Source organism: Macaca fascicularis, chromosome 11 (genome assembly GCF_037993035.2).
Source record: "Macaca fascicularis isolate 582-1 chromosome 11, T2T-MFA8v1.1".
NCBI lineage: Eukaryota > Metazoa > Chordata > Mammalia > Primates > Cercopithecidae > Macaca > Macaca fascicularis.
This window is the reverse complement of record NC_088385.1, coordinates 34,546,077-34,570,461: the sequence shown is the minus strand read 5'-3', so window position 1 is coordinate 34,570,461 and position 24,385 is coordinate 34,546,077. Positions and strand designations below refer to the sequence as shown.

General features: G+C 45.6%; 1 protein-coding gene and 1 long non-coding RNA gene across 4 annotated transcripts; one reads left to right on the top strand and one right to left on the bottom strand.

The window, feature by feature from the left end:
* The first annotated feature begins 39 nt into the window (after nucleotides 1–39).
* On the top strand, nucleotides 40–24,174 carry LOC135966202 (uncharacterized). 3 transcript variants are annotated; one of them, XR_012420123.1, is made up of 3 exons: nucleotides 40–216; nucleotides 22,217–22,357; nucleotides 23,883–24,174. It is a non-coding gene; the product is annotated as an uncharacterized lncRNA (long non-coding RNA). The 3 variants fall into 3 exon arrangements; XR_010579352.2 differs by adding an exon at nucleotides 13,442–13,494 and having other exon boundaries at nucleotides 22,217–24,174; XR_012420124.1 differs by lacking the exons at nucleotides 22,217–22,357; nucleotides 23,883–24,174 and adding an exon at nucleotides 6,547–6,672.
* LOC102117128 (large ribosomal subunit protein uL11-like) lies at nucleotides 7,912–9,619 on the bottom strand. Its single transcript, XM_074006567.1, has one exon. It carries the CDS (start codon nucleotides 9,535–9,537, stop codon nucleotides 9,043–9,045), a length of 495 nt encoding a protein of 164 aa, XP_073862668.1. The 5' UTR covers nucleotides 9,538–9,619; the 3' UTR covers nucleotides 7,912–9,042.
* Nucleotides 24,175–24,385: the final 211 nt, after the last annotated feature.

The following is a 24,385-nucleotide window of genomic DNA, read 5'->3' as shown; positions in this document are numbered from 1 at the left end:
CCGAGGCGGTGTCTACGAGGGCCGCGCCGCCGCGGTCCTAGTGCCACCCGAGAAGCCGCGGAACGGGCCAGCGGATCGCACCAGGGCTTGCAGAGCGCTTTCATCTGCCCGACGCGGAACTCTCCCGCAGCGATCTTCTACCTTTAACCGGCATCCGCAGCACCCAGAGGGCATGTTAAAGAGAGATTGAGAACCGCCAGCAAAACTACTGATTCAGTAGGTTTGGGGTGGGGGCTGAAAATGTGCATTTCTAACAAGTTCCTGAGACCCACTGTTGTTGCTGGCCTCAGGACCAATTTTTTCTATAAAGCGCATGGGAGTCAGAGTGCACCCAAGAGACTGTTAACCCTTAAAAAAAAGAAAATCAACAGCTTAGAGGCAAATAAGTGTGAAAGACAGTGGATAATCTATTTGGGGCTTCTGAAAGTCCCTGAGGAAAGTTGACTTTGGAGACCAGATCATGAAGCACGACCTCTTAATTGCCAACCTTTTGTTACAGATTAACTCCCTTATTTTCTTGTTCCCAGCTCAGACCAGATGGCATCTGAGATAAAATACGCCTTGAATAAGATAAATGACCCCTTGACTATTACATCCTTAATGTGGAATGTTAAATAGACCCTTCCCAAAAAGAAACACTGCCTAGAACCAATTAAATTGCTATACGTTAACCTTCTATGGAAAATGTTGACATCCTGTTAAGCTTCCCAGACCCTGACTGTATAAACGACCCTCAGACTTCTCGCTTTCGAAGCACTGACCCCCATCTTTTGGAGTCTGTGGCCTATCAGGTCGCCATCCTCAAAATTTGCACTCAAACCAATATTTAATCATGTTGCTCGAATCTCATTATTAAGGTTTACATAAGCGTTTACTTAGTAATGAAGGTTGCAACCAGGATAGCAAATCAGAGATTGTGCCACTGGAGAGGAGCAAGGGAGCTTATGTTTATAGGAATTTATTTGTTACATAAATTGTCAGATTATTTCATTGGTGGATTAAACGAAGAAGTCTTTAATCATTAGTAGAAGGGTGCATTTGCGTCTGTCAGAAACAAAACAAAAAAAACTATATACAGAATATTTTGTGTGTGTGTGTGTGTGTGACAGAGTCTCGCTCTGTCGCTCAGGCTGGAGTGCAGTGGCACGGTCTCGGCTCACTGCAAGCTCCGCCTCCCGGGTTGACGCCATTCTCCTGCCTCAGCCTCCCCAGTAGCTGGGACTACAGTAGCCCACCACCACGGCCAGCTAAATTTTTGTATTTTAGTAGAGACGGGGTTTCACCGTGTTAGCCAGGATGGTCTCATCCCTGACCTGGTGATCCGCCCGCCTCAGCCTTCCAAAGTGCTGGGATTACAGGCGTGAGCCACCGTGCCTGGCCAGAATATTCTTTTTTTTTTTTTTTTTTTTTTTTTGAGAGGGAGTTTCGCTCTGTCACCCAGGCTGGAGTGCAGTGGCCGGATCTCAGCTCACTGCAAGCTCCGCCTCCCGGGTTTATGCCATTCTCCTGCCTCAGCCTCCCCAGTAGCTAGGACAGGTGCCCGCCACCTCGCCCGGCTAGTTTTTTGGTATTTTTTTTTAGTAGAGACGGGGTTTCACCGTATTAGCCAGGATAGTCTCGATCTCCTGACCTCGTGATCCGCCCGTCTCGGCCTCCCAAAGTGCTGGGATTACAGGCTTGAGCCACCGCGCCCCGCCCAGAATATTCTTAAAGATTGGGGGTGGCTAGGCGCCGTGGCTCAGGCCTGTAATCCCAGCACTTTGTATCCCGTGCCTCCGTGTGAAGAGACCACCAAACAGGCTTTGTGTGAGCAACAAGGCTGTTTATTTCACCTGGATGCAGGCGGGCGGAGTTAGAAAACAGTCAGCAAAGGGTGGTGGGATTATCTTTAGTTCTTATACTTTTTGAGATAGGCGGTGAAGTTGGGAGCAATGCTTTGCGGGCAGCGGGTGGATCTCACAAAGTACATTCTCAAGGATGGGGAGAATTACAAAGAACCTTCTTAAGGGTGGGGAAGATTACAAAGTACTTTGATCAGTTAGGGTGGGGCAGAAACAAATCACAATGGTGGAATGTCATCAGTTAAGGCTATTTTCACTTCTTTTGTGGATCTTCAGTTGCTTCAGGCCATCTGGATGTATACTGCAGGTCACAGGGGATATGATGGCTTAGCTAGGTCTCAGAGGCCTGACCATTTGGGAGGCTGAAGCGGGTGAATCACTTGAAACCAGGAGTTTGAGACCAACCTGGCCAACATAGTGAAACCCTGTCTCTACTAAAAATACAAAAATTAGCCAGGTGTAGTGGTGGGCGCCTGTAATTCTCAGCTACTCCGGAGGCTGAGGCGGGAGAATTGCTTAAACCTATGAAGCAGAGGTTGCAGTGGCCATGATGTTATGCCCAGACCATTTGTTCCCCAAAGAAGACCACCAGAGTCCAGAGTCAAACCAAGCGGCAAGGATCTTTTACTGCAAGTTCGAACTTGGTCCCTCCATTCCACAGCATACAAGAGGGCCCCGAACAATGCGAGTGCTTGCCTTTTTATAGCCTGATGTAAACAGGATATGTAAAGTTACAGAGGAACAAGGGAATTCTTTTGGTTACAGCACTATAATTGGTTAACACTATACATTTAGCATTTTTTATTGATTCCCGCTGTGTCCTTATCGGAGATTTCCCAGGTGTTGTTTTTCTAAAGTTGAGAGACATATGGAGGAATGTGTTTGTGCTGGGCTGAGGGAGTTGGGAGATACATGGAGGAATGTGTTTGTGCTGGGCTCAGGGAGTTGGGAGATATATGGAGGAATGTGTTTGTGCTGGGCTCAGGGAGTTGGGAGATATATGGAGGAATGTGTTTGTGCTGGGCTCAGGGAGTTGGGAGATATATGGAGGAATGTGCCTGGTTTCTTTCAATTGCACTCCAGTGTGGGCCACAGAGAGAGTCTGTCTCATGAAACAAAACAAACAAACAAAAAAAGATTGGGGATTGGGCGTGATGGCTTATGCCTGTAATCCCAGCACTTTGGGGTGGATCAGTTGAGTCCAGGAGTTTGAGACCAGCCTGGCCAACATGGTGAACCTCATCTCTACAAAAAATATACAAAAAACAAACAAAATTAGCCAGGAGTGGTGGCATGAGCCTGTAGTCTCAGCTACTTGGGAGGCTGAGATGGGGGAATCACTTGAGCTTGGGAAGGCAGAGGTTGCAATGAGTCAAGATTGAGCCATTGAACTCTAGCCTGGATGACAAAGTAAGAGCCTGTTGCAGAAAAACAATAATAATAATATTGAGACCAGCTTTCTTGGGTTGTGTGTTGAGAAAACGGTTGTGTTAGATATGAATTCTAAATTTCTGTTCAAAGAATCAATATGTCAGTATGTTCAGTTCTTTGCCTTCTACTTTTAAACTTCCTCGTAAAGCAACCTTTTTCGATCACCTGCTCCACCCTGACTCATTTCAGTCACCTGCTGCACCTTGACTCATTCTGATTACATGCCCCACCCTGACTCATTCCGATTTCCTGCGCTGCCTTAACCATTTTTCTTGCCAAACCACTCACCCCATCACTCTCTTTAGCCCATCAGAATTAGTTTAGCTTGCGCAGTCTAGCCCTAGCCAACAGGGGAACGACAGAGCGGCAGGGGCCACGTGCGTCAGGAATAAGAACCCTTTCACCTCCCTTGCCCAGGTGTGCGCTCACCATTGCTCCATCTGTGAAGGCACACCCTTCTATAGAAGTACATTGCCGCTGGGCACAGTGGCTCACGCCTGTAATCCCAGCACTTTGGGAGGCCGAGGCGGGCGGATCACGAGGTCAGGAGATCGAGACCATCCTGGATAACACGGTGAAACCCCGTCTCTACTAAAAAATACAAAAAATTAGCTGGGCATGGTGGCGGGTGCTTGTGGTCCCAGCTACTCAGGAGGCTGAGGTAGGAGAATGGAGTGAACTCGGGAGGCAGAGCTTGCAGTGAGCCGGGATTGCGCCACTGCACTCCAACCTGGATGACAGAGCAAGACTCCGTCTCAAAAAAGAAAAAAAAATGTACATTGCCTTGCTGAGAATTAAGAATATTTTATATTCGAGTGCTATTTCTTTTGCAGTGCCGAAGCTTTATTTATAATAGTTGTTTGTGAAGGAAATATTTTTCACAGTTCCTTTGTGGCCCTCAAAGTTTAGCAGCAGCTCAGCCTGGAGTCAGTAGCCTGAGATGGAGTCACTGATACCAAGCCTGGAAAATTGCTAAGCTGCATAAGGAGACTTTTTTTTCTCACGCTATTGCAGTAAGGACAACATTCATTAATGCAGAGGAATCTTTTCAAAGAAAAGGAAATAGACTTAGGGATTTTATAGGAGGAAGTAAACAAGGAAATCTTGTCTGAATGATTAAGGAATGAGAAAGGGCAGAGGTGGTTAGTTAGTGCTTGTGATATAAGAGGGCAGACTATTCCTTTGCCCTTGAGGTTTGTTGATTTGGGTTTTTAATTTTTGTAGTCTTCAATATCTGCGGTATCCACCACCATCACCACCTCCTCTATATGGATCTCCATAATCTTTTCCACCATAATCTCCCCTTCCGCCATCATCTCCTCTGCCTTGGAAACCTCCTCTACCACTTCCACCCCACCTCCTCCTCACTACCCTTCTCCCTCTCCCCCACCATTTCCCCATCCTCCTCCACCCCAGCCACCTCTTCCACTTTCACCCCCACAGCCTCTTCTACTACCACCTCCACCTCCACCACCACCACCACCCCAACCACCCGCCACTACCTTGTATCTTTTGTCAAGGGGGCATTTCAGAGGGTGGTGGTTCAATTCCACCTTCTTGCTGTGTCGCCCAGACTGGAGTGCAGTGGTAAAATCTCAACTTATTGCAACATCCACCTCCCAGGTTAAGCAGTTCTCTGCCTCAGCCTCCCAAGTAGCTGGGATTACAGGCACCTGCCACCAGGCCCAGCTAATTTTTTTGTATTTTTAGTAGAGATGGGATTTCACCATCTTGGCCAGGCTTGTCTTGAACTGCTGACCTTGTGATCCACCTGACTTGGCCCATCTTGGCCTCCCAAAGTGCTGGGGTTACAGGTGTGAGCCACCGCAACCGGCCAAGGCTTGTTAACTCTTAAACTTATAAAATATGTTTTAGAACATGTTTTAATGACATCTTTAATATATCTATAGTAAAAATTATGTTGGTTTGCAAAAAAAACGCCTAAGTTGTAAATGAGGTCATTAGTTCTTTTTCTTTTCTTGATTGCTCACTATAATCTGTTTCCCCTTATTCTTCTTTTTTTTTTTTTTTTTTGAGATGGAGCCTCACTCTTTCATCCAGGCTGGAATGCAGTGGCATGATCTTGGCTCACTCCAACCTCCGCCTCCCAGCTTCAAGCGATTGTCCTGCCTCAGCCTCCCAAGTAGCAGGGATTACAGGACTGCAGCACTACACCTGGCTAATTTTTGTATTTTTAGTAGAGATGGGGTTTCACCATGTTGTTCAGGCAGGTCTAGAATTCCTGACCTCAAGTGATCCGCTTGCCTCAGCCTCCCAAAGTTCTGGGATTACAGGTGTGAGCCACTGTGCCAGGCCTCCCCTTCTTTGTTTGTTTCCCCTTCCTGTTAATAAAAGTTAGTTGGGTACAAAGTCACTTTGTATGTAGTCTCATGGAATGTAAGTAGAGATTACATTCCCCTAAGTCTCTCTTGCAGCTAGATGTTTTCAAGTTTCAGTTCTCACAGTGACATATAAAAAGAAATGTTATATGCAACTTCTGTCTAAAGGAATGGCTTACTGTGAAACTTCTTACATTTACTTGGATTGGAATGTGGAAATGGCAGTAACTTAATTTCAACCGTGCAAAAAAAAAAAAAGATAACTCCTGAAGGCTGGAACTCGTCTCTGTTTTTTTTGACCATAAGCCTCTTTGGTAGTTTGGTAGAGCCCATGGACACCTTCTTAGAATAATCTTTTTTTTTTTTTTTTTTGAGAAGGAGTCTTGCTCTGTCGCCCAGGCTGGAGTGCAGTGGCACAATCTCAGCTCACTACAACCCCTGCCTCCCAGGTTCAAGCAATTCTCGTGCCTCAGCCTCCCCGAGTAGCTGGGATTACAGGCATGGGCCACCGTGCCCGGCTCGTTAGAGGCAGGGTTTCACCATGTTGGCCAGGCTGGTCAGAAACTCCTGACCTCAAGTGATCTGCCTGTCTCGGTCTCCTAAAGTGCTAGGATTATAGGCGTGAGCCACCATCCCGACCAGAATAATCTTTTGAATGCATAAAATAAAATATGTGAGATTACAAAGGAAATTAATTCAAAATGAAAGTTATCAAATATTTTTAAAAAATCAAATGTGTAAGCTGTGGTAAGGCTCTGTTTCCCCACCCAAATCTCATCTTGAATTATAATCCCTATAATCCCCATGTATCAAGAGAGAGACCAGGTGGAGGGAATTGGATTATGGGAGTGGTTCCCCCATGCTGTTCTCGTGATATTGAGTGAGTTATCTTGAGATTTGATGGTTTTATAAGGCACTCTTCCCCCCTTGCTCAGCATGTCTTCCTGCCACCTTGTGAAGAAGGTGCCTTGCTTCCCCTTCTTCTGCTGTGATTGTAAGTTTCCTGAGGCCTCCCCAGCCATGTGGAACTGTGAGTCAATTAAATCTCTTCTCTTTATAAATTACCCAGTCTCGGGCAGTTCTTTATAGCAGTGTGAAAACAGACTAATACAGTATTTATACATTTCTTTAAAGGGGAGAAGGCATGTGGGAAGGAGGGGGTAGGGTGGTGAGGCAAATGGTTATACTTTTGTGGGACTATTAATTAATTAGAGCTCCGTAAATCTACATTTTATACAAGATAAGGTGAATATTCAGAGAAAAAGGGAGTAGAGGAAGAATCAATTATGCAAACGTCTCAGGGTAGGTGGAGGAATGATTTGTTCTGCACCTGGGAAGATAAGCTTGTAATTGACATCATCAGTGTGACTCTAGCAAACTTTAGTTTTAGGAGCTAGACTTAGATGGTACACCTAAAGTTACAATGGACATGTTCTTATTTTATGGGAGGATGTACATGTTGAAAGATTTTGAGGCCAGCGAAGAGTTTACTTGGGAAAAATTTATGAGGGCCATCATCTGGAGATGTATGAGGCCTTCTGCCTTTCTGTGAGGGTCTGGGTAATGTGTGATGCTTTGACACCAGGTCGTAAAGTAATAGCTCTCTATTTGGGAAAAGGATAGCAGTGCTGCATGACCCAGTCTCTAGGCATAACTTTCCCTTTGCATAACAAGTTTGGGGGTCCTAAGATGTTTTTATTTCTCCTTTACAAGTCACAGGGACTGCTCAGCTGAATGAGCCCTGCTTCCAACCGTCTCTCAAGTTTGAATCATCACCTCAGCCTTGTTTGTTTGTTTGTTTGTTTGTTTTTAATTCAGGTGAGGTCTCACTCTGTTGCCAGGCTGGAGTGCAGTGGTAAAATTACGGCTCACTGCAGCCTCAATCTCCCAGGCCCAAGAGATCCTCCCACCTCACCCTCCAGGGTAGCTGGGACCACAGGTGTGTGCTAGCACGCCTGGCTAATTTTTGTATTTTTTTGTAGAGATATGGTTTTACCATGTTACCCAGATTGGTCTTGAACTCCTGGGCTGAAGTGATCCACCCACTTCAGCCTCTAGAAGTGCTGTGATTACAGGTGTGAGCTACTGTGCCTCGCCCACTTAAGCCTTTTTTTTTTTTTTTTTTTTTTTTTGAGACAGAGTCTCACTCTGTTGCCCAGGCTGGAGTGCCCTGGCACAGTCTCAGCTCACTGGAGCCTCCGCCTCCGCCTCCGCCTCCTGGGTTCAAGCTGTTCTCCTGCCTCAGTCTCCTGAGTAGCTGGGACTACAGGTCTGGGCAACCACGCCTGGCTAATTTTTGCATTTTTAGTAGAGACAGGGTCTCACCATATTGGTCAGGCTGGTCTCGAACTCCTGGCCTCAGGTGATCTGCCCTCCCAAAGTGCTGGGATTACAGGTGTGGGCCACCATGCCCAGCCCCACTTAAGCCTTTGTTATCTTTGTTGTCCTTGATATAAACCTCTGGATGTGATTTGTTTTTACTACTCAAGGTTCTCACAGATGACCTGGGCTCATAGTTCCAAGAGATTTTTGGGGCCTGTATATTTATTTCTTCTTTGTTCTTTTTATTTCAATATGAGCTCAATATCGTGGGGCAAATAGAATTAAACAGTGGATGCTGTGGCAGAATCTTACTAAGGACATTCTAGAACTTTAGTGGCTGTTCTGGTGAACTTTGGATGTGAATAAGCTAATCCATTTTTGGCACCTTACAATCACTGGTTAAAAGTTTCCAGATATTCAATAGTTAGTGTTTTTAAATGACCAGGAAGAGCCCTCCCAAAGGAAAATTCTAAAATAGCTTCTATTAAGGACTTATTAGAAAAGGCCAATAAAAATGTAGAGAACCTAAAAGCCAACCTTGAAATCTCTTCTCTGTCTCTTGCCTAACCCGGGATTAACTTACATCCTAGACCCCTGGCCCTCAACTTCCTCCTGCCTTTCTATTGGGGGAACCTGCCTCCAATATTTCAATGTAGGTTCTTTCTATTTTCCATAAGTGTCGTCTGGCTGAGAAATAAAGAGAGACAGTACAAAGAGAGGAATTTTATAGCTGGGCCACCGGGGTGACATCACTTATTGGTAGGACTGTGATGGCTGCCTGAGTCTCAGACCAGCACGTTTTTATTAAGGGTTTCAAAAGGGGAGGGGGTGTAAGAACAGAGAGTAGGTACAAAGATCACATGCTTCAAAGAGTGAAAAGCAGAACCACTGATAAGAGTCTAACAAAGATCACATGCTTCTGAGGGAACAGGGCAAAGGGCAAAAGCAGAACCACTGATTAGGGTCCAACAAAGATCGCAGGGCAAAGGGCAAAAGCAGAACCACTGATAAGGGTCTATGTTCAGCGGTGTACGTATTGTCTTGATAAACATCTTTTTTTTTTTTTCTAGTTGTCAAATGATCCTTTATTGAAATATTTTCCTTTGTGCTTAACTGGCTGGGCATTCCACAGCACCACTGTTGATGTCATCTATCATGTCATGAGGGTGGCGGCCATCAACATTACAGCCCACAGACTGGGCAGTCCCCAGGATCTCTTTAATGGTTCCAGAGAGTTCTCTGGCTAAGGATAGGTGCTGCATCTGTTGAGCAATGTTGATGATCTCATCTAAAGTGATATTCCCACTGTGTTTAATGTTTTTCTGTTTCTTTCTGTCTCTTGGTGATTCCTTGAGGGCTTTGATGGTCAGGGCAGAGGCAGAAGGCACCACCTCAATCTGGGCCTGTCTGTTCTGAATGCTCATTTTCACTGTAATCCTCAGGACCTTCCGATCACCTGTTGCCTTGGCAATGTCATCACCAGCCTTTTTTGGAGAGAGACCCAGGGGGCCGATCTTGGGGGCCAGCATAGAAGTGGCACCGACTTCACCTCCAGTGCACCTCAGGTATACTTTGATCTCATTGGGGTTGAACTTCGGCAGCATGGTAGAGGCAGCTGGTGTCGGATGAATCCGGATTTGGGATGACCGAAGAAAGTTGCACCTTGGCCTCCTCCGAGCCGAAAGCCAAGAGCGATAAACAAAACAACAGAAAACAGGGTTCGAGAGTAGAGAACCAATCTAACCACAAATTTACCAGGGCTGAGTTTTCCCAACCCTAGTAAACCTGAGGGTTCTACAGGAGACCAGGGCTTATCTCAGTCCTTATCTCAACTGTATAAGACAGACATTCCCAGAGCGGCTGTTCATAGACCTCCCCCCAGGGACACATTCTTTTCCCAGGGTATTAATATTAATATTCCTTGCTAGGAAAAGAATTTAGCAGTATATTTCCTACTTGCACATCTGTTTATAGGCCCGCTGCAAGAAGAAAAATATTTTTGCCCGACCCCATAGGCAGTCAGACCTTATGGTTGTCTTCCCTTGTTCCATAAAAATCGCTATTATTCTGTTGTTTTTTAAGGTGCACTGATTTCATATTGTTCAAACACACATGTTTTACTATCAATTTGTACAGCTAACACAATTATCACAGTGGTCCTGAGGTGATGTACATTCGCAGCTTACAAAGATAACAGGATTAAGAGATTAAAGCAAAGACAGGCATAAGAAATTATAAAAGTATTACTTGAGAACTGATAAATGTCCATATTAAGATGAAATCTTCATAATTTATGTTCCTCTGCCGCGGCTTCAGCAGGTCCCTCCGTTCAGGGTCCCTTACTTCCCGTAACACCCTTCTTCTACTCATTCCCTTCCTGCTGTGTCTTCCTTAGGTCCTCTTCGCTTTCCTCCATTGCTTCTTCCTAAACACCCCCCTTTCAATGGACAATATCCCTTTGTGATGCTTTACACCTAAGTGATGATGATGACCAACTTAGCTAACTTTATTGTTTTAAACCTTAGTCAAGTTCAGGTTTGCATAATCTAGTTAAGAAACTTTTAAATCCTCCTACATAAAGAGGAAAATTCATTGAAGAATTTAGGATTATTTTAAGAATTTATAGGATGGAGGCCAGGTGCGGTGGCTCACGCCTGTAATCCCAGTACTTTGAGAGGCCAAGATGGGCAGATCATGAGGTCGGGAGTTCAAGACTAGCCTGGCCAATATGGTGAAACCCCATCTCTATTAAAAATACAAAAATTGGCCGGGCGCGGTGGCTCAAGCCTGTAATCCCAGCACTTTGGGAGGCCGAGACGGGCAGATCACGAGGTCAGGAGATCGAGACCATCCTGGCTAACACAGTGAAACCCCGTCTCTACTAAAAAAAAAATACGGCCGGGCGCGGTGGCTCAAGCCTGTAATCCCAGCACTTTGGGAGGCCGAGACGGGCGGATCACGAGGTCAGGAGATCGAGACCATCCTGGCTAACACGGTGAAACCCCGTCTCTACTAAAAAATACAAAAATCTAGCCGGGCGAGGTGGCGGGCGCCTGTAGTCCCAGCTGCTCGGGAGGCTGAGGCAGGAGAATGGCGTAAACCCAGGAGGCGGAGCTTGCAGTGAGCTGAGATCCGGCCACTGCAGTCCAGCCTGGGCAACAGAGCAAGACTCCGTCTCAAAAAAAAAAAAAAAAAAAAAAAAAAAAAAAAAAAACTAGCCGGGCGAGGTGGCGGGCGCCTGTAGTCCCAGCTACTCGGGAGGCTGAGGCAGGAGAATGGCGTAAACCTGGGAGGCGGAGCTTGCAGTAAGCTGAGATCCGGCCACTGCACTCCAGTCTGGGCGACAGAGCGAGACTCCGTCTCCAAAAAAAAAAAAAAAAAAATACAAAAATTAGCCGGGTGCGGTGGCATGCGCCTGTAGTCTCAGCTACTCAGGAGGCTGAGGCAGAAGAATCACTCGAACCCGGGAGGCGGAGGTTACAGTGAGCCAAGATCATGCCACTGCACTCCAGCCTGGGCAACAGAGCAAGACTACATCTCAAAAAAAGAAAAAAGAATTTATAGGATGGATACTGTAATCTCTATCCATGAGTTCATCTCCTTACAGAATTCAGAGATGATGAAACTCTTATATAATTAATGGATCTTCTCTTATGCTCTCCAGATAGAAGATCTTGAAGAATTTTTATTTTTTATAAATATATTTTAAGAGACAGGATTATGCCATGTTGCCCAGTCTGGTCTCAAACTCCTGGGCTCAAGCTGTCCTGCCTCATTCACCCAAAGTGCAGGGATTACAGGTGTGAGCCACTATGCCCAACCAAATCTTGAAGAATTAGTTAGGGATATAACTTCTCAAAGGATAAATCCAGTTTTATTTTGTTTTTGAGATGGAGTCTCACTCTGTCGCCCAGGCTGGAGTGCAGTGGCACAATTTCAGCTCACTGCAATCTCCGCGTCCCAGGCTCGAGTGATTCTCCTGCCTCAGCCTCCCGAGTAGCTGAGATTACAGTCACCTGTGGCCGCGCCTGACTAAATTTTTGTATTTTTAGTAGAGATGGGGTTTCACCATCTTGGCCAGGCTGGTCTTGAACTCCTGACCTCCTGATCTACCTGCCTCAGCCTCCCAAAGTGCTGGGATTACAGGTGTGAGCCACTATGCCTGGCCATAAATTCAGTTTTATTAGACTAAAGTGAATTATCTTGATCATGACATCATCATGCAAAAGAGAAAGTCTCTTTACCTTCAGAGAAAGGAAGTTGTTTATGATTTTACCTGGCCAATTACCAGAATATAATTTAGAGAATTTCTTGGACTCATGATATTGTAGACACTGGATTCTGAATTTGTCTATACTGGCTCCCACTTTATATAATCAAAACTAGTCGACACACCTGAGTTCTTGTCCCAAATAAACTCACTACCCTTAAATTCCCTAATTGTTATAAACTCTACTTTCTGTTTGTGTATAAAAAATCAGGAGAAGTTTTAAGGGTGTTAACAGTATGATAGACATCAAACATCCATTTCTTCTTACATCTTCTCATTTGGCCCTGTAGCAGATGCCTACCTTCTTTGGGTACTTGCAGCTGCAAAGTTAACTAAAGCCACTGAAGACTTAATCTTAGTAGCTTCACTTAACCTCATGGTCAAGCCATTCAGATCTTAATGTTCTTTTATTTTTTAGAGATGGAGCCTTGCTATGTTGCCTAGGCTGGTCTTGAGCTCCTGGGCTCAGCAAACCTTCCATCTCAGGCTCCTGCATACCTGGGACTATAGGCAAAAGCCACTGTGCCCAGCTCAGCCCTCATTCTTGAATGAAAACACCACTTTTCTGCCTCTAGATTTGAGGCAGAAAAATAGGGTCTGGAGGCAGGGAACCTAAGGCCAATTGCTGACTGGATATCAGAGGCCACTCCCTTTTCAACCCCTCCTTTTTCTGAATGGCAGTTGAAAAATGAACGTACAGCTGGGTGCAGTGTCTCACACCTATAATCCCAACACTTTGGGAGGCTGAAGTGAGTGGATCACCTGAGGTCGAGAGTTCGAGATCAGCCTGACCAACATGGAGAAACCCCGTCTCTACTAAAAATACAAAATTAGCCGGGCGTGGTGGTGCATTCCTGTAATCCCAGCTACTCAGGAGGCTGAGGCAGGAGAATCACTTGAACCTGGGAGGTGCACGTTGTGGTGAGCCGAGATTTTGCCATTGCACTCCAGCCTGGGCATCAAGAGCGAAACTCCCTCTCAAAAAATAGGAAAAATGAAGGCACTTCTGATTGGACCTCTCTCACATCCAATCAGACTGATTGTTGGCCACTACTTCATTTGCATGGAACCAATGGGAAACCTCTGGAGAGTATTTAAACCCCAGAAAATTCTGTACCTCGGTACCACTTGCTGGAGATCGCTCCAACCCTGGGGAGTGTACTTTCATTTAAACTAAATCTCTTGCTTTCGCTGTCTTGCTTTGTGTGTTTGTCCAATTCTTTGTTTAAAATGCCAAGAACCAGGACAACTACCCTCAACTGGTAACACATTTTGGTGAGCCAGCCAGGAGGTAAGCCCAAAGTTTGGGATTTATTTTTCTCTTTTTCCTCTTTCTCTTTCTCTCTTCCTTTCCAATTTGGGATCCTTGGTGGACAGTACCTAAGCATGGAGGCAACAGCATGTTTCTGGCCAGGGCCACTCTCCGTGTTTCAGGTAACTTAAACCTTCTTTCCTTATGCTGAATTCTTTCCTTCCCTACTCAACTGGCTAAGGACAAGTCAGAGGGCTTGGACATGTTGTAGATGGTCTGTGTGAGTTATGGGGGTGGATTCATAAGAGGGGATTTATATACAATTTAATCTTGCCTAAATGTAGAGAATTAAAGAATTATTTTAAGTGGGATAGGAAAAAAATCCAAAGGTTGAACTACAAATTAATTATAGAAGTAGGCCGGGCGCGGTGGCTCAAGCCTGTAATCCCAGCACTTTGGGAGGCCGAGACGGGTGGATCACGAGGTCAGGAGATCGAGACCATCCTGGCTAACACGGTGAAACCCCGTCTCTACTAAAAAAAATACAAAAAGAACTAGCCGGGCGAGGTGGCGGGTGCCTGTAGTCCCAGCTACTCGGGAGGCTGAGGCAGGAGAATGGCGTAAACCCGGGAGGCGGAGCTTGTAGTAAGCTGAGATCCGGCCACTGCACCCCAGCCTGGGTGACAGAGTGAGACTCCGTCTCAAAAAAAAAAAAAAAAAAAAAAGTCAAGGCCTTCATCCAAGGACAAGAGGGAAAGCTCATGTTGGGCCATCAGTAGTAGAGAGAACCATTCCAAAGTGGTGCTAGCACCCATGTGAGTTTAGTGATGTCTGACAGACTAAGATGGGGCCCTTAAGGGGTACGCCCCCTGGGAACCCCAGTCAGGGGCCAGAATTTTTCAGTGGGATGCTCCAGCTAAAATTTGGGTTACCTAATGAGCCCTTGACTTTTCAAAGTTCTCTTCTCTTTTCCAGACCACTTTGGGCAATTCTCCATTGATTCCACTTGATTCCCCACTTGGCTGCATTCTCTAGCATTGAAATCAATTTGACCCTGACAATCTAAAGAGAAAACATATAATTTTTGTTTCTGCAATACTCTTTGGTCCCATTATGAGCTGCCCAGCCTAGAACAATGGGTGGTCAATAGTAACCTTAATTATGACACCATCCTGCAATTAGACCTATTTTTTAAAAGGCAGGGCAAATGGTCAGAAATCCCATATGTACAGGACTTCATGGCCCTATACCAAAACCTAATAATTCCCCCAAAGGAAAGTCCAAAGGCAGAACTAGATATTGTAGATGACCCCCTTTTACAAGGGCCAACTATCTCAGAGTGGACAGCAACTGCCCCCATATAGCCCCTTGCCAAGTGTTCCTGAGGCTAAAACCCAAACACTGGGGACCCTACTGGGTTCCCCTCAAACTCAGAGGGGAACAGCACATTCAACTCTCCCTCCAGCCCTGCTACCCCTTAGGAAGTAGCAGGAGCTGAGGGGCCAGTCCTAGTGCAGGTCCCCTTCTCTATAACTAATATACAATAATGTAAGGGAAAGCGAGGAAGCTATTCTGAGAATTCCAGGAAATTTGTAGATGGGCTCCAGACTTTGACCTTAGCCTTTGATCTCTCATGGAAGGATATTCAATTCATTCTAGCAAGCTGTTACATCCCCTTTGAAAAGGAATGCATCCTTGAGGCTGCCCTCCAGGAAGCAAATGATTTATTTGCCCGAAACTCTCAGGGCAATCACCCAGGACCAGACACAGTCCCTACTACTGATCCTAACTGGGACTATAACACACCCACGGGAGTGAACAACTGGGCTAAATTTCTTTAGGCTCTTCTTGGAGGAATGAGAAAGGGAATAACTAAAGCAGTAAATTATGATAAAGTAAGGGAGGTTACACAGGGAAAGGAGGAAAATTCAGCCATGTTTCATGGCAGGCTGGAGGAAACTTTTAACAAATATACTAATCTGGACCCTTCCTCTCCCAAAGGCAAAATATGAATGGCACAACATTTCATTAGCCAATCTGCCCCAGCTATTAGACATAAGCTCCAAAAACTACAGATGGGGCCACAAACTAGTCAAAATCAGCTTCTTGATATCACCTTTATGGTGTATAACAGTCGTGACCTGGAGGAAGGAAAAAGGGAGCAAAATAAAACGGCAAGCAGGCCAGGCGCATTGGATCACGCCTGTAACCCCAGCACTTTGGGATTCCGAGGAGGGCGGATCACCTGAGGTTGGGAGTTTGAGACCAGCCTGACCAACATGGAGTAACCCTGTTTCTGAAAATACAAAATTAGCTGAGCCTGGTGGCACACGCCTGTAATCCCAGCCACTCAGGAGGCTGAAGCAGGAGAATTGCTTGAACCCGGGAGGCAGAGGTTGTGGTGAGCCAAGATTGTGCCATTGTACTCCAGCCTGGGCAAGAAAAGTGAAAACTGTTTCAAAAAAAAAGAAAAAAAAAAAGAAAAAAAAAAAAAAGAAAGAAAAATAGCAAGCCAAAATTATGGCAGCCATCATTGGCAATGCCCTGAATGCCCAAAGAGTGTCCAAAGGAAACCAGAAGGGCCATAAGGATAATGTCAGCAAGGGTTCTTGCTTCAAATGCAAGAAAGCTAGACACTGGGCAAAGGATTGTACTAAGCATATGCCAGGCCCTTGCCAAAACTGTGAGGGTACTGGTTATGACCCCTGGCACTGGAGGATTGACTGCCCCAGCTCCCACTGAGGGGCTCAGTCAGTCAAAACTCTAGCATTGCAAAAGGAGGAATTAGATGAAGACTGAAGGGGCCTGGGGTCTTCCTCACTGCCCCTGTCCAGGAACATTATAATTGCTACTGAGGAGCCCTAGGTAACTCTGGCCGTGATGGGCCCCCAAATTCAGTTTCTTTTTGATACAGGAGCAAATTAGTCTGTCCTTACTGCTTGTGCAGGAAGACTTTCCTCCTAGTTCATGAGTGTTATGGAAATGGAAGGAAAGCCACAAAGAAGATTCTTCACTCCTCCGTTGATCTGTCAATTTGAGAAACAAATCTTCCAACAGGAATTTCTAGTAGTCCAAGCTGCCCAGTCCTCCTGTTGGGAAGAGATATTGTGGTTGAAATAGGGGCACTACTACAACTGAAGCATCAGTCAGTGAAATTGCTAATAGTCAAAAATACAGTGTGCCAGACCACATTAATAAACAGGTTAACCTGCTAACATGGTATACTGGGAAACCAGGGAAGGCTAAAACAAGAGTGCCAGTCAAAACACAGCTTAAAGACCCCAGCTATTTTCCCAATCAAAAATAATACCAAGCCAGGGCCGGGTGCAATGGCTCATGCCTGTAATCTTAGCACTTGGGAGGAAGAGGTGGGTGGATCACAAGATCAAGAGATGGAGACCTTCCTGGCCAACATGGTGAAACCCCATCTCTACTAAAAATACAAAACTTAGCTGGGCGTGGTGGTGCACACCTGTAGTCCCAGATACTTGAGAGGCTGAGGCAGGAGAATCACTTGAGCCCAGGAGGCGGAGGTTGCAGTGAGCCGAGATCACACCACTGCACTCCAGCCTGGTGACAGAGTGAGACTCTGTCTCAAAACAACAACTACAGATCAAAAAACAAACAAACAAAAAAACCAGCCAGGCATGGTGTCTCACGCCTGTAATCCCAGCACTTTGGGAGGCCAAGGTAAGTGGATCACCTGAGGTCAGGAGTTCGAGACCAGCCTGGCCAACATGGTGAAACCCTGTCTCTACTACAAATACAAAAATTAGCTGTGGCACATGCCTGTAATCCCAGCTACTCAGGAGGCTGAGGCACGAGAATCACTTGAACCCAGGAGGCGGAGATTGCAGTGGGCCAAGACTGCATGCCACTGCACTCCAGCTTGGGCAACATAGTGAGACTCTGTCTCAAAAACAAAAATGAAAATAAGAAACCAATTAAGCTGGAAGCAAGAAAAGGCTTCATAGTTAAAATAGTTGAGATATCCAGAGCTGAGATATTACTTACCCATGGGCTCTAAAAACCCTTCAATTCTCCCTGAAAATCCTCATCTGACCTGTTCTAAAGGCTTTGAGGGAATACCAGCTAGTACAGGATCTCAGAGTAATTAATGAGGCCATTATCCCTGGCCACCATTGGTGGTGGATCCATATATGCCATCTTGGCTCAGGTGCCAGGGGATGCAAAATAGTTCTCAGTCCTAAACCTAAAAGATGTTTTCTTCTCCATTCCTCTGGCCCCAGAGTCCCAATACCTTTTTGCTTTTGAATGGGAAAATCCTAGTACCAGAAAAAAATTAAATACACTTGGATAGTGCTCCCTCAGGGCTTCTGGGATAGCCCCCATTTCTTTGCCTTAGAGAGGGATCTGAGGGGTCTGCAATTGGGGAAAGGGAGTTTAGTATGTGGATGACCTTCTTGTGTGTGGCCAACCTGGGTGGCTTCTGACCAAAATACTATACAAACTTTGAATTTCCTGGAAGATGGGATACAAAGATGGCTCAGATTACCCTCCATTGGGTCCAATATTTTGGATATGTGTTAACACCTGGAGCCTGGCAAATATCCCCAGTATGAGCACAAACCATATGTGGTTTGAGCGCCGCCCCCCACCAACACCAAGCAGCAGCTTCATTCTTTTTGGGGAATGGCTGGGTTTTGCAGAATATGGGTACCAAATTTGGGCTCATACAAAGCCCCTATATGAAGCAACAAGTGGGCCTGAAAATGAGCTAATGGAATGGGCCCCAGAAATGAGAGAAACTTTTGCCAAGCTAAAACAGGCCCTTACCCAGGCTGTCACTCTTGGCATCCCAGACCTAATTAAGCCCTTCTCCTTGTATGTAGCGGAGAAGAGGGGCATAGCTGTGGGAGTACTAGCCCAGAAATTAGGATCAGAACCCAGACCAACTGCCTACTTTTCTTTTTTTTTTTCTTTTTTTTTTTTTTTTTTTGAGATGGAGTCTCGCACCGTTGCAGAGGCTGGTGTGCAGTGGAATAATCTCCGCTCCCTGCAACCTCCACTATCCAGGTTCAAGCGATTCTCCTGCCTCAGCCTCCTGAGTAGGTAGGATTACAGGTGCCCGCCACCTCGCCCGGCTAATTTTCTTGTATTTTTAGTAGAGACGGGGTTTCACTACATTGGCCAGGCTGGTCTTGAACTCCTGACCTTGTGACCTGCCCACTTCGGCCTCCTAAAGTGCTGGGATTACAGGCGTGAGCCACTGCTCCCGGCCCCAACCTCCTACTTTTCAAAGAAGTTGAATGGAGTGGCCTTACGATGACCAAGTTGCCTGCAGGAATAGCAGTCACTGCTATGTTAGTGGAGGAAGCCACTAAAATCAACCTGGGCCAACTGCTGAAAGTTCTAACCCCCAATCAGGTAAAGTCAGTCTTAGAGATAAAGGGACACAGCCAGGTGCAGTGGCTCACACCTGTAATCCCAGGACTTTGGGAGGTGGAGGTGGGTGGATCACCTGAGGTCAGGAGTTCGAGACCAGCCTGGACAACATGGTGAAACCCCATCTCTACTAAAAATACAAAAGTTAGCTAGGCATGGTGGTGGATGCCTGTAATTCCAGCCACTCAGGAGGCTGAGACAGGAGAATTGCTTGAACCGGGGGGTTGGAGGTTGCAGTGAACCAAGATTGCGCCACTGCACTCAAGCCTGGCAACAGAGCGAGACTTCGTCTTAAAAAAAAAAAAAGATCAGCTTCTTCCATATTCTGAGGGTGACTGGTTCATAGATGGCAGTAGTTTTGTGTCAAATGGGGGGCGCAGAGCTGGATATGCGGTAGTAAATCACAACACCATTATTGAAGCCCACCACTGCCCCCTGGCACATCAGCACAAAAGGCTGAAATAATTGCTCTTACTGGAGCATGAATGTTGGGACAAAGGAAAAAACTTAACATCTATACAGATTCTAAATATGCATTTCTTGTGGTTCATGCTCGTGCTACAATCTGGAAAGAAAGAGGACTACTACTAACGAGCAAACACTGCCTATAAAGCATAGGCTTGAAATTCTTCAGTTATTACCAACAATACACCTGCCAAAGGCCGTAGCTATAATCCATTATAGGGGGCATCAAAGGGACTTAATTCCTATGGCACAAAGGAGCAGAAAGGCTGATAGAGAAGCCAAAGCTGTAGCCCTCAGGGTGCAATCCCAACAGATCCTAGCACTTCTTCCTTTCTACGACTCCCCAGTAGAACCTGAATACACACTGCAGGAAGTAGAGTTAATAAAGGAGAGGGGGACAAAAACAAGGATCCTGGTGGTATATGGGATCAAAAGCATATCTGCCTCAAACAGTCCAATGGAGAATTGTAAAAACCCTGCTTGACTCCTTCCATGTGGTGAGAGATGCCACCCTGGCCATGGTTAACGGGCTCTTCGTTGGGCCTAACTTAGCAGGTCTGTCAAGTCTGCTCACTGGGTGCACTTAATAACCCAGGACACAAAATGCCACCCCTAATAGAACTAGTCCAGAGAAGAGGAACTTACCCAGGGGAAGACTAGCAATTAGACTTCACCCATATCCCAGCTTGTAGAGGATATAAGGTTTTTTTTTTTTTTTTTTTTTTTAAGATGGAGTCTTGCTTTGTTGCCAGGCTGAAGTGCAGTGGCATAATCTTAGCTCACTGCAATCTCCACTTCCCAGGTTCAAGCCATTCTCCTGCCTCAGCCTCCCGAGTAGCTGGGATTACAGGTGTGCGTCACCACACCCAGCTAATTTTTGTATTTTTTTTTTAGTAGAGATGGAGGTTTCACCATGTTGGCCAAGTTGGTCTCAATCTCATGACCTCAGGTGACCTGCCTGCCTTGGCCTCCCAAAGTGTTGGGATTACAGGCATGAGTCACTGTGCCTGGCTAATTTTATATTTTTTAGTAGAGACAGGGTTTCTCCATGTTGGTCATGCTGGTCTCAAACTCCTGACCTCAGGTGATCTGCCCCCCTTGGCCTCACAAAGTGCTGAGATTACAGGCGTGAGCCACCTCACCCAGCCTAAAGTTTCTCTTAAAAGAAATAATCCCTAAGTTTGGGTTACCTTAGAGTCTCCAAAGTGATAATGGCCTGACCTTTATCTCCCAAATAACTCACAGTGTTGCTAAGGCTGTCGAAATCTGTATTAGTCGAGGTTCTCTAGAGGGACAGTACTAATAGGAGAGATGTATATATAAAGGGAAGTTTATTAAGGAGTATTGACTCACACAATCACAAGGTGAGGTCCCACAATAGGCCGTCTGCAAGTTGAGAAGCAAGGCAGCCAGTCTGAGTCCCAAAGGTGAAGAACTTGGAGTCTGATGTTCAAGGGCAGGAAGCATCCAGCATGGTAGAAAGATATAGGCTGGGAGACCAAGCCAGTTTAATCCCTCCACATTCTTCTCCCTGCTTTTATTCTGGCTGCACTGGCAGCTGATTAGATTGTGCCTACCCAGATCGAGGGTGGGTCTGCCTTTCCCAGTTCATTGACTGGAATGTTAATCTCCTTTGGCAACATCATCACAGATACACCAAGGAACAATACTTTGCATCCTTCAGTCAAGTTGACACTCAATATTAGCCATCATAGAATCAAATACTATTGATATTCAGCATGAAGGCCTCAATCCTCCAGGAAAGTAGAAAGGGCTAACCAAACTCTAAAATGAGTGTTAGCTAAGCTGTGTCAGGAAACATTAGAAACTTTGGTCAGTCTACTGCCCATAGCCCTCTGAAGGATCTGTAATACCCCTAGAGCAGAAATTAATATAAGCTCATACCAAATGTTATATGGAAGGCCATTCTTAACTAATGATCTAATTACTGATTCAGAAACAGTCGGTTTAGTAAAATACCTAGCTAACCCAAGTCAGTTTCAGTGGGCTTTACAAAAGTTTGGAACTCAAAGGCTCCCCATACTGGGAACTAACCAGTAACCCAAAATCAAGCCAGGAGATCAGGTACTCGTTAAAACATGCAAGGAGGGATCACCTGCTCAACAATTGCAACCCAAATGGCACGGACCATTTTCAGTGGTAATGGCCACACCTTCTGTGGTCAAAGGACTGGGATTAGATCATTCAATACATCTTTCAAGGATCAAGTCTACGATACCTGAAGCCCCAGACCTGGAACCTGAAGTTCCCATTAGCCACTACACTGTGAACTATGGAAGCCCTGAAGTACCTGTTTAGAAGGCAGCCAAAAGAGAAGCAGCAGCCTACCAATTTTCCTTGGTGTTTTTTGTTGCATAGTTACTATAGGCTGGATAACAATAGCCATGTTTTATATTTTTTGCAGATTAATTTCCATCTTTCAAACGGTTGGAATCACTTCCTTTGTAGTAATTAAACAGAATTTTTATTTTTTATTTTTTGGGAAAGAGTCTTACTTTGTCACCAGGCTGGAGTGCGGTGACGTGATCTCCACTCACTGCAACCTCCGCCTCTCGGCTTCAAGTGATTCCCCTGCCTCAACCTCCTGAGTAGCTGGGACTACAGGCATGCACCACCACGCCCAGCTAATTTTTGTATTTTTAGTAGAGATGGTGTTTCACCATGTTGGCCAGGATGGTCTCGATCTCTTGACCTTGTGATCTGCCCGCCTCAGCCTCCCAAAGTGGTGGGATTACAGGCATGAGCCACTGCACCCGGCCTAAACAGAATGTTTTAATTCATTCCTATAACAAATATCCCTGACAGCATAGGTATTCACCTCTGAAATTCCCATTAAATCTTTTAACCAAATTCATTTCCTCTTGTCTAGAGACCATCAATCTTCAGATGATCATGCAACAGGGTTTCCAGCCAGTTCCAAATGAAGACAGCACCCCGGCCATCAAGAAACTACTCTGTTGGCCGGGTGCAGTGGCTCACGCCTGTAATCCCAGCACTTTGGGAGGCTGAGGTAGGTGGATCACGAGGTTAGGAGTTCGAGCCCATCCTGGCCAACGTGGTGAAACCCCGTCTCTACTAAAAATACAAAAATTGACTGAGTGTGGTGGCTCACGCCTATAATCCCAGCACTTTGTGAGGCAGAGGTGGGCAGATCACCTGAGGTAAGGAGTTCGAGACCAGCTTGGCCAACATGGTGAACCCCATCTCTACTAAAAATACAAAAATTGGCTGGATGTGGTGGCAGGTGCCTGTAATCCCAGCCGCTCAGAGGCTGAGGCAGGAGAATCACATGAACCCGGCAGGGTGACAAGAGCGAAACTCCATCTTAAAAAAGAAAAAAAAAAAACTGTCTGTGGGTGGGCACTATGTGAGAATCAAACAAGGAAACTATCAAGCTGCACACACTGTCACAACCCACTGAGATTTGTTCAGATCCAGCCATCCCTCAGGCCAAATCTGCACAAGTGTTTGATAGTTTTTATTTGAACAAATTTCTATTTAGTGTGATATATAATTCATTCAAAATTACATCTTCTGAAGCAAAAAAAAAATTTTAAATTTAAGAGTCAGGATCTTGCTCTGTTGCCCAGGCTGGAGTGCAGTGGTGCAATCATAGCTCCCCTGCAACCTCAAACTCCCGGGCTCAAGTGATCCCTCACCTCAGCATCCCAAGTAGCTAGGACTACCGGCACCATACTTGTTGTTTTCTGAACTATTGTGGGAGAGCCTAAAAGTCACCTCTACTCCTCTTAGTTCTTAAGAGGACTTTCAGCTGGGTCCAGAAATCAAATTGACACAAGACATCAAAAAGAGAAGAGCATACATGTTTTATTAATTTTTGCATGTACATGGGGACCCTCACAAGAGAGTGAAGACTTAAATGACAAAAGTAGGAAGATTTTTTGCTTTTCAGATAAAGTGATAAATTTGTGAAGAAATGACAAGACAAAGGTATCTGGGCTGGAGCAGTAAATTCCAGGACAGTCACTAGGAGATTTATGGAGAGGTGTAAAGCTAGTGGAAGACAAGGGTTAGTGTAGTAAGTTTATTTATAACAGGCCTGTTGTAGCATCAGTTCCCAGTCTCTAGAGATAGGGGTTATTTTCTCACCCCGGACAAAGAAGCATCCTCTTCAAAGGAATTTTTATGGATTGTAACAGGTAGGAAAGGACAGGTCAGCTACCTCTTTCTTTCCTTTTTTTTTTTTTTTTTTTTTTAGTCAGGGTCTTGCTCTATCTCCCAGGTTGGAGTGCGGCAGCATGGCATGGCCTTGACTCAGTGGAACCTCTGTCTCCCTGCCTCCTGGGTTCAAGCAATCCTCCCACCTCAGCCTCCCGAGTAGCTGGGACCACAGGGCATGCTGCCACACCCAGCTAATTTTTGTATTTTTTGTAGAGATGGAGTTTCACTGTGTTGCCCAGGCTGGTCTCGAACTCCTGAGCTCAAAAAGATCCACCCACCTTGGCCTCCCAAAGTGCTATGAATAGAGGCATGAGCCACAGCACCTGGCCCTTTCTTTCCTTTCTTCTTGACAGTGTCTCACTATTTTGCCAAGGCTGGAGTGCAGTGGCACGATCATGGCGCACTGCAACCTCAAACTCCTGGGCTCAAGTGATCCTTCCACCTCAACCTTCCGAGTAGCTGTGGCACAGGCAGAAATGCAACTACAGTTTCTCAAGTGTCTTCAGCTTGAAACTAATTCAGCAGATTTTGGAGTGGCACATCCTTCACTCCTTCACTATGAATTCATCTCACAGAAATGAGAAGGTAACTGACTTTGCTGTTAGAAGTCCTCGAATTTCAAAATAAAAGTCCTGGGCTTAAAAAGTCTGAATGTTATGCTGTGTGTTTTTTGCCTCCAAGTTTTTAGTTTCAGACTAAAGTAGCTAGGGTTATAAGTAATATAAGAAGTGTGATGGCTTTGTACTCTGTCGACTTAGCTAAATTCAAACTAAGCGTCACAGCTTCCTTCCCTGAATGATTCTAAATTACAGTTGATCACAGGAGAAACATGAACAAGTTTTAGAAGCCACAAGTG

Excerpts from the sequence above, each read along its gene's own strand:
- LOC102117128 (XM_074006567.1), bottom strand. The coding sequence starts at position 9,537 with ATGCTGCCGAAGTTCAACCCCAATGAGATCAAAGTATACCTGAGGTGC.